Source organism: Lolium rigidum, chromosome 6, assembly GCF_022539505.1.
Source record: "Lolium rigidum isolate FL_2022 chromosome 6, APGP_CSIRO_Lrig_0.1, whole genome shotgun sequence".
NCBI lineage: Eukaryota > Viridiplantae > Streptophyta > Magnoliopsida > Poales > Poaceae > Lolium > Lolium rigidum.
In genome coordinates this window covers 96,031,346-96,044,868 of record NC_061513.1, presented here as the reverse complement: position 1 = coordinate 96,044,868, position 13,523 = coordinate 96,031,346, and the positions used below count along the sequence as shown (strand labels likewise).

The 13,523-nt window shown below is 47.8% G+C and overlaps 1 protein-coding gene and 1 pseudogene across 1 annotated transcript; both read right to left on the bottom strand.

Moving 5' to 3' along the window:
- Positions 1-857: 857 nt before the first annotated feature.
- LOC124662989 lies at positions 858-11,635 on the bottom strand (annotated as a pseudogene).
- LOC124666373 (transcription repressor OFP1-like) lies at positions 3,621-4,750 on the bottom strand. The gene has a single exon (XM_047203704.1). The coding sequence runs from the start codon at positions 4,748-4,750 to the stop codon at positions 3,632-3,634; it is 1,119 nt and encodes a 372-aa protein (XP_047059660.1). The 3' UTR covers positions 3,621-3,631.
- Positions 11,636-13,523: the final 1,888 nt, after the last annotated feature.

The following is a 13,523-nucleotide window of genomic DNA, read 5'->3' as shown; positions in this document are numbered from 1 at the left end:
CCTGGTATCCTCAAGTATGTGCTCAAGTAAAGCTGCAGCAGTTTTTCCTCTACACGTTATGTCACAGTTACAACTTATTTTATCCACAAGAGCAAAAAGCCCACGTCCCATGTCCGAAACATAAAGTCTATTTGTTCTTCTTATATTGGAATGTGATAAACGGAAGAAAAAGTATGAAGATGTCCGCTAGACTGTTGGATTATTGTACCGGAAAAGCACCACATCTTGATCAATGATAGAGTGTGCATTCTAGTGTTGTATGTTCAGGTTTTGTGTAATTTGGTCATGCAGTAAAAATGATATGTAATAACTGTTGTGAAATGTATATGTGGATTGCCTAGCCCTTTCCACATATACATTTCACAACAATAACAATCTCTATGTATCAAGGTCAAGTGTAATCATGTGTGCCAATGAGGGCTTAAAACAGGGATCCGTACTAGTGTCAATTCATGTTCAGTTCACCACCTTATCTGCCGCTCAGATTTAGTACCAGGAACCGCGCAATCAATCTTTCTCACTGGGTAAACACGTGCAGAAACAGAAACCCGAAACAATTAAACAACAGATCAGAGAAAGGCACAGAGTAATGAGGCATGCAGGGAAGTTCTTTCCAAATTTGAAAAGTACTTGGTATAAATGTTTGAAAGCAATATGTTACAATGTGGTCTGTCATATGCAGAATTTACCCCCAATGTTTGTTCAGTAGGAAGCTTCTTTTCCTTCCTATGCTTTGCTTCTAAAAACATAAGAGATTATTTTAACCATGAGAGTTGATCTTAACCATGACACTTCAGCTCAAACAGTCAGAACAGATCTCTTGTTCTCCGAGGACGTCTGTTAAATTGTCGTTGCATTCATAAGCAGTTCTTCACATATTCAAGGACCTTTGGGAGATCGACTGTCCATGCGACTGAAATCGGTTTGTAACCTGACCATGGATTTTCTGAATTACACCTGTAATGTTATGTGAAACAGCAATTAGTAACATATGTAGATAACGGAATAACTGCAGCATCATGAAATCCTGTTCTAAATTTAGACCAGTGTGTTCGGACGCATGAGATGCTTAAATCATAATACGGAAATGTCTGTAAGAACTAATGTTAATCACTCATAAAAAGTATGATACGTACTTCTTCAATCCATGATCCATCAAAGTATGTCCGGTGCAAATGCCCTGGGTCTCAACTCTCACGACACCCTTCTTAAATGTGAAGTACTCAGGATGAACTAAGGCCATGAAGCTCACAGGATCATCGAGGAAAATCCCTGAATAGAATGCCATGATCAGCTGAAACAGGATTTACTGATTTACTGTCAATTTTAGCAAAAGCATACAAAAAAGAGGGGCCTACTATATACTACCATGGAAGCCGTCAGACTTGGTATGCCAATCTCTGTATAACTTGCACATGTCACACAAGAATTGTGCATGCCTCCCTTTTGAGTTTCTTAGCTCCAAGAGATACTCTTCTGCATTAAAGAAATTCACACAGTGGGTTAGAAATGAATCCCCCATGCTCACAATTTGAACTATGGAGATGATGCTGATACAAAGGGACAAACCTTTAAAACAGACTTGAGTTGTTATGTTAATGCCAACCACATCAATATCTGCTCCTGAGGTAAAAACTACATCCGCTGCATCTGGATCTCCATAGATCTGCAAGAATTGCACATTCAAGATTTAATACATGTGTCTCTATTTTGCTTCCTCGTAAATTAATGCAGTAGCATTGCGTGTAATGCACATGACTATACTTTCTTCAGCAGCCGGGTTGACATTTCCAGCCGCGAAGAAAGCTCCACCAGTACAACTATTTTCTTGACCTTGCTTGCGAAGGAAGAGTCCTTTTTGATGGCCTAAGAAATAACAAAAGCTACCTATTAGCAAATTGCATGTCATACACATAATGGTTAACAGATTTATCCTGCAACTGTAAGCTTACCAACGCTACGTTTGTCAGGGATCCAGGGCAAGTACAGAGATCTCTCCAGGAAACTGGGAGACCTTATTAACCAAGAAATCGGTAGCACTTTCCTCGACCTTCAGAGTAGTAGGTGCAGTAAGGAACAAATTACCAAGGCCATCAGATCCATGAACAAAGTCAGCAAAACGTCAAAAAGGGGAACAAAAAAAGGCAAATCATCAAAAAGGCAACAACTTACCTACGTTGTGAAGATTGAGATTGTAGGATTTATTTTGTTAACCAGTAGACTGAATCATGCGCCATTGATGCTTCGATTAACCAAAGAACAGTACGTGAGGAGTATAGCTAACTCATAAAGGGTGGGGTAATGTTTAGCTGTTATTGTAATATGTAATGCTATGTAGTTGGTTTTGCGTAGCTTTTTTCTTGTGTAATATGCGAAGTTTTTACACCTCGGTTTGCGGTGGAAAATGAAGTGCAAAACTTGGTGTGCAGTCGGTTTGAAAATTGTGCTCCCTATGCAACGGTGTTAGAGGGTGCTGTTACGAAAAGGTGCTCCTGGTTATGGATTTCATGTCATACATAGCAGATCGGACGGCTCTAAGGGGGTGGGTAGCTAGCCATGCGGGTAGCCCACTATTTTGCATATACATATATTCCCACAATATGTCTTAGAAAGTAAAATAATAATATATTCCCTCAAAACCAGCTAGAAAGTAAAATACTAATATACTGACCCCATCCCAAATATATGGTGTAAAAATTTAGTTAAAAGTCAATATTTTAAAGTTGGACCGAGCATATATACAAAAATATGATCTTAATACTAAACTATCTTAATACTAAATAAATACTAAATGTAATTAGCCGTTGATGTTCCCTTGTACATACGTATATATTTAGTCAATTGTAATAAGATTTAACTTTTATCAAAATTTATACGTCATATATGAGATTCCATATATGAAAGAAGTACTCCACGATATGGTGTCGATAGAAGACACATATTTGAATTAGTGCTACTGCTGTATACAGTTCTCTACGATGTAGAGTTGTGAACCGCAAGGAGGATTGGAGGAAGGTACCACGCAAGTACGCACTTGAATTACAGTCAAAGAATCAAGATTATCAAATATGACATTAATTGAGTTAGCACATCACCATGGGATACTCAACTGATAGCACATCATTTAAACGTTTTCAGCTGAACTAATAATATGGAGTACTGCAAATTTACGATGAGTATATGTCAACGGTGGTCTCTGGTCGTAGACTCGGTACCAGTAAAATAATAGTACTGTACTAACAACTTGCCGATTTTTTTTACTGTTGAGCTTAAATGAACTAGTCTCAGCAACAGTCTTTATCCAATTTACTTGTACAAACAAAGTAGTAGAGGCAATGACTGTGGTGTTTATACTTGTACACACCCACGTACGCCGTGTTACAGGTGCTGGTCTCGAGCAAGTACTTCACAGTACACTACCAGCAAGGTGAGGAGAAAAGAAGAGCATGGCTTCACAGGTTTGGGGAATATTTATCATACCCAATTGAGGATCATTAACAGGAGCTAATTAGGTAAGGAGGGCAACCCTTCTTTTGACACGATGTGACTCGCAGGATTCACCATGCAAGAGAAGAGCGCATCGCATTGCACACCATGCAAGAGCAAGAGCACGAGCACTGACTGCTTGCTACTACATGTCGATGTCGATGCCCGCGAGGCCTGCCCAGATATGCTCGAAGACGTCGACGATGAGGTCGTGGTACTCGGCGGCGTTGAGGGAGAGGTAGCATGCGAGGAGGTCCTCGAGGTCGGCGGCGGTGCAGATGGCGTTCTCGGCGATCATCTCCTCCATGGACTCCCGGAAGTCCCTCCTCGGGTCCCGCGAGGTCTTGACCACCGCGAAGCTCTCCGCCAGGGGCGGCGGCGGCTTCGTCCGCGCAGGCGAGGGCGAGGGCGCGGGCGCGGGAGGCTTGGGCTTCTTGGAGGACGCGACGCGCGGCGTGTTCCCGCGCGTCTTGAGCCGTCGCGCCGTCGATGATGACACGGACCGCCTCGGTTTGGCGGGCTTGCTGATCTGTTGGTCCGAGAAAGGAGTGGTGGTGGTGGTGCGTTGGGTAGCGTGCGCGAGGACGTCGATGTGCTTGTCCTCGAGATCGCAGCCGTTGGGGGCTGTCCTTGCCGGCCTGGTGATGATCGGCGGGAGATGCGTCTTGTTGTTGTCGGGTCTCTTCTTGTTGGTCCGCAGGTCGATGATGATGTCGGTGGCGGAGGTGATCACCTTGCCGTTGAGGCGGAGCTCGTCGACGGTGACCGTGGGCATCTTGAGAGTCTCGGCCGAGTCGGGCGAGTCGTCGCCGTTGTAGCCGACGAACCTGTCGCGGCGGCAGGGCGGGGTGCCGGGCGCCTGGACGGGCACGAGCTCGGGCTTGCGCCTGCAGCGGCAGCCCGTGGAGACGGGCGAGGACAGGACGCTGCTGCCGCTGACCGACGACGGCGCCAGCTTGACGGCGCGCCTCCGGTGGCGCCGCTTGGCGGAGGAGGAGCGCCGGGGCGGCGAGAGCGGCAGCGGCGGGAACTGCGTGTCGGAGGCCCTGGGGTGGAGCGGGGACGAGCCCACGGGGTCGCCCGCCCGCGGCGAGTAGTAGTAGGAGGTCCTGCGCGGCGTGCTCGGCGTCGGCCGGCTCGCCCGCGACGCGGCGCCGCCGCCGGGGCTGGCGGCGCCCGTGGCCCGGGCGGCGCGCATGTCGCGGAGCTTGAAGAACCACGCGTTGGGGAGCATGTCGGACAGCCGGAACTTGTGCCTCCCCATGGCCCTCTGCAAGCTTCTCAGTGGCTACACTAGAGGGGAATGTGCGCGTGCGGTTGGAGCAAGAAGTGGAAGAAGAGCAAGAAATAGAATGCTTGCTTATGCTATGTTTGTTTGTGTTTGGTTCTTTTTGGTGGCTTGCTGCTGTTTTCGCGTTAGCTTGTTCTGCACGAGGAGGAAGAAGCAGCAGGGGAAGGGAAGGAGTGGCGGTGAGCAGAGGAAGGCGGGCAGAAAAGGGCGGGTAATAGAGAGAGAGCGTGAGCGTGCGGGGAGAGGAGGGTACGTGAGGCGGCCTTTGTCCTCGCCCCTCTCTATGCGCCGTGGGCCCCCACCGACGGGAACTCACACGGCTCGAAAGAATCAGAAGAAGAATCATTTCGTCACTTCTCGGTATTTGCTTCTACTATATGCCTCCGCGTGTCAATTCTCATCGCATTGCTCATTCACATTTTTATCCGAGTTCTAGAGAATCAGGAGAATCATTTCGTCATTTCTCCAACTCCGGATTTCGATTCACTTGTCATCATGCTCCCGATTTGCTCCTACTCCTTTCCTGCTAAATTAAGTGTCGAATATTGCGTAGACACCGATGAATCTACAACTACGATATGTTTAGATATATCTGTATTTGGATAAAAGCGTGACCTTTATCTTAAAGCAAATGTAGTACATTTCAAGGCTCTCATTTTCCTCGTCTACCCCTTCCGTTGAGAGCCTTCATTCCATCCCCGACTCTCATCTTCCTTGCTTGCCGACGGCTCCGCCGTTCGGAGATGAAGAGAGGGGGAGCATGGTCCTCTATGCATATAGTAGTACTAGTAGTACTAGTAGATCTAGCTTAATCGTTTGTTTACCTATCTGTGGTATGGCGATATGCTGCGGGGAAGTTTGTACTCGAAGCGTCTGGGCGGCCGTTGGTGGTGGGTGAGGTTGGTGCTGCTGGCCATCGTGCTCTCTGGAGGATGAAGATGATGATAGACGGTGACAAGGGGGAACCTTATCAGTGCCCATATAATGATGGACTTGGGTTTTCGGGAAGAAGAGCGCTCGTGAATTCAAAGACTAGTCACCCAAACTAGGTAACCGACGAAAAGTAGATCAAGGGTGAAAGTCGCCGAGATTGTATTATCAAACTAGGGTTACAGGGATGTTGCGGTTTGTTAATCTAGATCTCCTCTGAGTGGCTCCTCCTAGCCCTCAGATAGTGGGCTAGGCTCAGAGTCCACCTTCGGATCGGTAACATTGCTTATGTCGGTTTACTTGATATGGGCCAAGCCTACCTATTTTACATAGTCATTGGGTTTCGGCTCCGTGCGGTATTCTTCATGGGCTTCGCCTATTCCTTCCGGGATTCGCACCAGGGATGGTAATGTTGAGTAGCCGATATGGCATACCCATGTCAGACGGCGGTGCTTCTTTCAATCCCCTCCCAAATAACCTAGGATATGGTTGACTTCCTTGTATCTTGTCTTCGCGGTGGCGAGCAGGAAGGAGGGGAGGGGGCGATGAAATCTGGCAGTCTCAGCTTCAACGACGGAAGTTTCCAAGAGACTGTGAGGTGCGTCGCCGCTATCTTTGACCGAGGGGGTCACTCCGCACCTCGAGATTTCTTGCTCTGAGGGTTCTTTGTCCTCCAAGATGGGATGATTTTTGGCTTCAGCACGGCGTTTCAACGTCAACTCCATCTCAAGTGGTTTGGTCCCCCCTAGTGGAGTTGGCCGCCGCTATTTGAGGCTGGAAATTGCGTTACTGGAGAAGGATCAGATCACATGCCAAAAAATTTGCGGGGTCTTTTTTTTAACTTGTAAGGACTATGTTGTAATTTTTGTTTTATTTCGGGTCATTTTTATAACTTTGTGCCAACGCGCTATGAATGAAACAGAGGACCCTTCTCCGGTTCAGAAAAAAATACTCCTACATTTCAACCCGAGCTCTCCTTCTTCTTCACGCGATATGTGATGCGATGGTGTTAATAATTGCCAGGGGGCATCAAGATTGGGGAATGGGAGGCGCCAGGGGCGAAGGCGGAATTTCCAAGCGACGACGAGGTGCACCGCCACTATATTTGACAGAGGGGGTCACTCCGCACCTCGGGATCTCTTGCTCCGAGGGTTCTTAGTCCTCCTAGATGGGTGGATCTCTCGCTTCAACATGATGTTTCAATGCTGACTCAACTTCAGGTGGTTTCATCCTTTTAAGCTTCATGCACTAGCCACTTGAACCAAAAGTCCGAACTTATGAAAAGAGCTAGGCAATCTACTTTATACACGTCAACACTCCCCGGGTTGGAGCTGGCCGCCGCTACTTGAGTCCAGCAATGGCGTCGGGTGGAGAAGGACCGGATCGCGTGTTAGAAATTTCTGCGAGGCCGTTTTTCTTTAATTTGCAAGGACTATGGTGTAGTTTACGTTTTATTTCGGATCCTTTTATATTTAACTTTGTTCCACCGCTATGAACGAAGCTTCTCCAGTAAAAAATACAATAATCCTACTGTACATTTCTCCCCGAGCTCTCCTTCATCTTCGGGCGATCTGTGATGCGATGGCGTTAAAAATAGCTCGGGTGCGTCAGGATTGGGGGATGGGAGGCGCAGAGGGTGTTGGTCGGAGATGGATCGACCTGGTCGTGGCTGCTCTGCACGTAGCAATAGGATTGACATGAATGGCTTGTTTGTTTCCGCCCTAGCCACTGACCTTCTTTCTCATCAGGCCTTTTAATTATGCGCGTTGAAAGCGCTCTTGTCCGGGAGCTGCTGTTAAACAATCCTTTTATTTCCATCACCTGTAACATAATGTGAGCAGTGGTTGTTCAGGAGAGAGCAGAAACTTTGCGCGATGATCGGTCGATCACTCTGATGGATGGAGCCTCGCTCGGCCATGGCACGTACGCCGTCCGGAACAGCGCCAGCGATTGACCGTCTGAATCGATGTGCGTGAAGACGATGATCCACGCTGATCGTGTAAATCTAAGGTTTGTCGTGAGCGGCTTTTGGGGCAGCGGTCAAATCTTGTGGTGCAATGCAACTCAGTCTGTGTGTTGTGTTGCATGGCGTGTCACGTAAGCTGCGTGGGGTGGATGACAGGATGAGTTTGGCATCAAGTGGGTGACCTCGACCTACGTAAGTCTAAGGTAAGTCTTCCTTCGTCTGCACAAAAGATTGAATCGTATTTTGGATCACACTGGACAGTTATCTAGTTATGTTTTCTCTCTCAAAAGATTGAATCGTATTTTGAAGTTTCACAGATGCTGAACTTTTTTTTAGATGTAGTCCATGATGCATACTACAAGCTCGTTTAAAAGACAACGCGAAATACTAAGTATTTTAGGCCACACAAAAAATGGGAAAAATGTGGATATGAATGTAGTGAAAAGTGCGAATTTTCAAGACTTCATACTTCATCGGATTTTTTTTATGTTCAATGTGTAGTATAAAGAATGTACACTGGTAGAAAAAAGGGTTAGTCCCGGTTCGCAACTGTCATTAGTCGTGGTTGCGCAACCATCCTCGTGGTCAAACTTCCCGCTCGGTCACCCATCCTCCCACTACTCCACCTCTAGCACGCTTAACTTCCGAGTTCCATTTCGTCCCGCATCCAAGTGCTACGCGCACATGTATGTGATACTAGTATCATATCAATCCTATTAACATGTTGGTCGATGTCACATTTTTTTATTGTTTGAATTTCAAATAATTTTTTTTCATAAACAAAAATAATGATGTAATAATAATCGTGAATAAATAAATAAACATTAACTTTTTTATTTTTTTGTTATTTTAATTTTTTTAATTTTTTAAATATTTTTTTTGCCAAACCTAAATCCTAAAAATTTGAAAATCTTAAAATTGGGTAAAAGTAATAGTAATCTTTATGCTGGATGCAATTATTAATTTTATTTTTTTGAAAAAATTAAAAAATATAAAATCCATATTTTATAGCAAAAACTAAAATCTTCCTGCTTTCATATTTTCATTTGGAATTTTGAGAATCTAAAAATTGGCTAACCGGGTAAACCCTGGTAAATTCGGATGTAACTTTTTCCCAGGATTTTTTTGATATATTATACGTTTTTTTCCGACGTCGTCTGCAAAAGTTATTGCGGTTTTACCATTTTTTAAACTTTTTTTGCAAAAAAAGTGAAAACTCAAATTTCTTAATTTCTCCGAATAGTAGGTTGCATAACATACAAGAATATGAAAACAATTTTTTTTTTGAATTTTCTATCATTTTCTTTTGTATTTTACAAACCAAAAAAGGCGATCCACAGGGGGTGCAGGGTGCGTGGGAGTAAAAAAACTCGGAAAAACCTTTAGTCCCGGTTGGGGACACCAACCGGGACTAAAAGGGTACCCTTTAGTCGCGGTTGGTGTCCCAAACCGGAACTAAAGGTTTTTCCGCCGGCCGCATCCCTCCATAGTCCTTTAGTCCCGGTTGGTGTTACCAACCGCGACTAAAGGGGCACCCTTTCGTCTCGGATGGAGCATTAGTCGCGGGTCGCCTCACGAACCACGACTAAAGCCCCCTTTAGTCGCGGTTCGAATATTTCCGAGACTAATGGGGGTAGACGGAAGCCTCTTTTTCTACTAGTGGTACGGCTTACTTTACTTCCTTTTTCATTAAAGTATTCTTGCAGAATACTAATGTTTTTTAGTCTTTTGTGTGTAACCAAATGGTGGAGCTTGACAGGAATTGTTGAGGGGCATAACAACCACAATCATGCTTAAACTTTAAGTAATATTTTAAAAATTACCTTAAATGTTAGAGACATATTTAAGTAATTTTGTTGAGTAAGGGGCCGTGGCCCCCTTGCCCTAAAAAAGCTCTGCCTCTGTGAACAAGGGGCGGGCTGTTGGTGTCGTGTGTCACCCCAGGGCTCCCAAAATCTATGTACCGGCCCTGCCTAGCAAAGGCAGCAATATCGAAGATGACGAGGGGGCGCTAGAGGCCGAGTGAAATAGAGGCGAGGGCCGGAAATGCATTGGCGGCATGTCGATCGCGACATGCCGTCATCTCATGTTGTTGAGAAAGCACAATGCCGGCGGACCGTGATCCAGCTATCTAACACATACCAAACTATGAGAAGAAGGATTAGAAATCTTCCCAACTAGCCTACTACCATCATGTTGCTGTTTGAGAGTGGCTCTAATGGTCAACTAAGCATGAGCTGCAGTTTGAGAGTGTCTCTAGTGTCCAAGTAAGCATGGGTTGCCTATTACTCTATTAGTAGCATTCGCTGAGTGCTGTTATTTAAGTAAAAAAAAAGATATGTTTAAGGAGTTTTTCACCATCTCTTAACCACAAATGGCTAGTGCGTGGAACCTAGAACTAGTACTCCCTCCGATCCGAAATAAGTGTCGGAAGGCATAGTATAATAACGTTTTACAGTAAACCCCTTCCAAATTAATCAAAACAAGATCAACCATCACTTCCACGAACTGAACAACGGCCGGCTCCGCAAGGCCAGAGTGCGGCGTCGAGGAGCAAATCCCCCTCGCGGACGCGGGCCACCGGAACCAGAGCGGGCAGCCGTAGGCGGCGGTCGGTGACCGGCGCGGGGATCTGGGCCGCGTGCGGCCGGTGACCGGCGCGGGAGCCGCGTGCGGCTGGGGTGGCGGCGGACGGTGACCGGCGCGGGATCTACGCCGCGTGCGTCTGGGGCGGCGGCGGCCGGTGACCGGCGCGGGGAGCTGCGCCGCGTGCGTCTGGGGCGGCGGTGGTGGCTTTGATGTGGAGGGAGGCGTGGGTGGGGACGGGCAGAGGCGGCTTCGAGGAGGAGAGGCGTGGGTCGCGATGTGTGGTGTCTGGTTGGTTCCGTTTGGGAGTGCGGGTCACGGAACAATAAAACTCGAGGGCTTGTTTGCAAAAGCGCCTTTCAGACACTTATTTCGGATTGAAGGGAGTAATAATTTGGGATGGAGGGGGGTGGGGGGGGGGGGCGTCCAGCTAGGGGAGGGGGGTTGTGCCCCCACTCAATATTTTGTCCCCATGTAATAGCAAGATTAAAAGTGTCATTTGCCCCCACTTAGGAAAATATAAAAGAAACTTACATAGTAAAAGTCCAGGCAAACAAACTCCTTTAGTGCACCTTTCATTCATAGGATACGAGAAGTGCAGAAATAGGAATTCTATGGGGTTAGGATGCGACCCATAATTGAAGAAATTCTATTTGGTTGTGGTGAATTTTTCTTGTGAGGTCTGACCTAATGTTGTATTTTCCTTGATCAATCTTTTATTACAAGATTCATACGACATTATTTCCTACAATATATGATTTTATGAATCAAACGACTTCCGAAGAAAAGTTTCCACACGATCTACTAGTACGTAAATCGTTAGAAGATCCTAGGAATGAAAGGAGCCCTAAGGGCATCTCCAACCGTGCGACCCATCCCGCGCCCGCGCGTCCGGATGGGTCGAAATGGACAAAACCGCGTCCCAGCGCGCGGACCTATCCCTAAAACGGATGGCCGCGGCGTCCTGGACGACCCAAACCCGGCCCAAATCTTGGACGAGTTTGCGTGGCCGCGGACGCGAAAGGCTGGTCGCTCGCGTCCTCCCCTTGTCCGCCCTTGGCCCGCCTGTCTGCCTCCCAAAACACAAGCCCGTCGCACACATCTCCCCACCGCTCCGCCGCCACCCACGGACCGGCGATTTGGGAGCGCGTCGACGCCGGCCATCGTCGTCGAGACGACGGCAAGCGGGGCAGAAGCATAGGTCGAGGTCCCGCGCTGCTTTCGCCGCGTCGTAGCAGAGTCGGAGGACGCCGCCGCCGACGCTGTTGTCCTCTCACCGTCGCGACACCTCCCGCCGTTCGCAGCTGCGCCGTTTCCACCGGAGGTGAGCTCTCCTGCACCGTGTTTCCAGACCGCAAGTCGTCTGAGACGGCCATGCCTGCAGGTCCCTACAGAAGCATTTGGATCGCCTCCACCTGCGAGGTGTTCGTTCAAATGCTCGAACTAAAATGTGTCCCTTTTCAGATCATGGTGGACAGCGACGACGAATACTACTTCAAGAACTTCATCGACACGTCGTCGAAGAGGAGTCCGACGACGAATTTTTCACGGATGCTTGCGCTGCTCATCCACGAGCACATTGTCTCGCAAATCCCCGTGTACCGGGGGTCCTTGCCGGGCGCGCGGCCGCCTTGGACCGCAAAAGAGAACGCGGCCACGACCAGCTCTACAACGACTACTTCCAACCCAATCCATTGTTCGTGCCGTCCTTGTTTCGCCGTCGTTTTCGGATGACCAGGCCGCTGTTCCGCCGGATAATGGATGGCGTCAAGATCTACGACGACTACTTCGTGCGAAAGTGGATGCAATTGGCAAGGTAGGCCTCTCTTCGTACCAGAAATGCACGGCAGCGATTAGGATGCTCGCATATGACGTTGCCGGTGATTTCGTAGATGAGTACACGCGCATGAGTGATTCAACCGGCTTGGAATCGATGTACAGGTTCTGCAAAGCAGTGATCGGTTCGTTCGGAGAACAGTACCTCCGGCAACCTAATGCAGAGGACACAGCTCGTCTGTTGTCGATCAACGCTTCCAGGGGTTTTCCTGGATGCTTGGCAGCATAGACTGCATGCACTGGGAGTGGAAGAACTGTCCCTTTGGTTGGCAGGGGGCATACAGCGGCCATTCTGAGGGGTGCACAGTCATTCTTGAAGTTGTTGCTTCCCATGACACATGGATTTGGCACTCATTCTTCGGAATGGCTGGCTCGCACAATGACATCAATGTGCTGCAGCGCTCTCCGGTGTTTGATAGGCTACCGTACGGTCAGTCCCCTGATGTGGATTTTGAGATCAATGGCCACCACTACACCAAGGGGCACTACCTTGCTGATGGTATCTATCCACCTTGGGCTACACTCATGAAGACAATCTGAAACCCCAACTCAGAGCAGGAGGCAAGGTTTGCCAAAGAGCAGGAGGCAGCCCGGAAAGATGTCGAGCGGGCGTTTGGCATCCTCCAAGCTCGTTGGGCTATCGTCAGACACCCTGCCAGAGCCTGGGATGTGCAAACTCTGTGGGAGGTGATGACCGCTTGTGTAATCATGCATAACATGATTATTGAGGTAGAGCGGGATGATTCACTCTTTGATAATGACTGGGAAGGCCAAGGAGAGTTGGTTACTCCTCATCAAGGTGCTCCGGCATCATTCCAGGACATTCTTCATGAGCACCATGAAATTCGAGATCTAGCTGTACACAACCAGCTTCAGGCTGATTTGGTCGAGCACATGTGGCAGCACGTAGGCAACAATGCTGCAAACAACAATGATGAATGAAATCCTGAAGCCTAGAGCATTTGTATCGTTTTTTCATTTTATTTGAATAATACTTTATCCTTCATTACATGGACTATGTAATGTGTAATACATTTTGAGCATTTGTACTATTTTATATATTTTATATATTTTATTTTTGCGTTTTTCTAGTGAATTTACAAGAAAAACATACCATAGGGCGCCGCGACCCAAATCTGCCACGTTGGGCGCAGCGCGCGACCCAAACGAACGCGCGGACGCGGGCCTCCGTCCGCGCGTCCGCTCGGCCACGCAAACGGCCCAAAACGGATGGCCCAGCGCGTCCGTTTGGGTCGCCCGGTTGGAGATGCCCTAAGTGTCGGTATATCTGCACTTAGAAGTGAAAGCAAGCAGATGGGAGCAATCACTTGTATGTAGGGGATCGAGTAACGGTCTGAGAGCGCAATGCTTTCTCTCTTCGTGCTTAACGTTGAACAGCGTGTGGAAGGGAAATGTCGTCCCGAGGCA

Bases quoted from the DNA above. Each gene is read 5' to 3' on its own strand.
- LOC124666373 (XM_047203704.1), bottom strand. From the start codon at position 4,750: ATGGGGAGGCACAAGTTCCGGCTGTCCGACATGCTCCCCAACGCGTGG.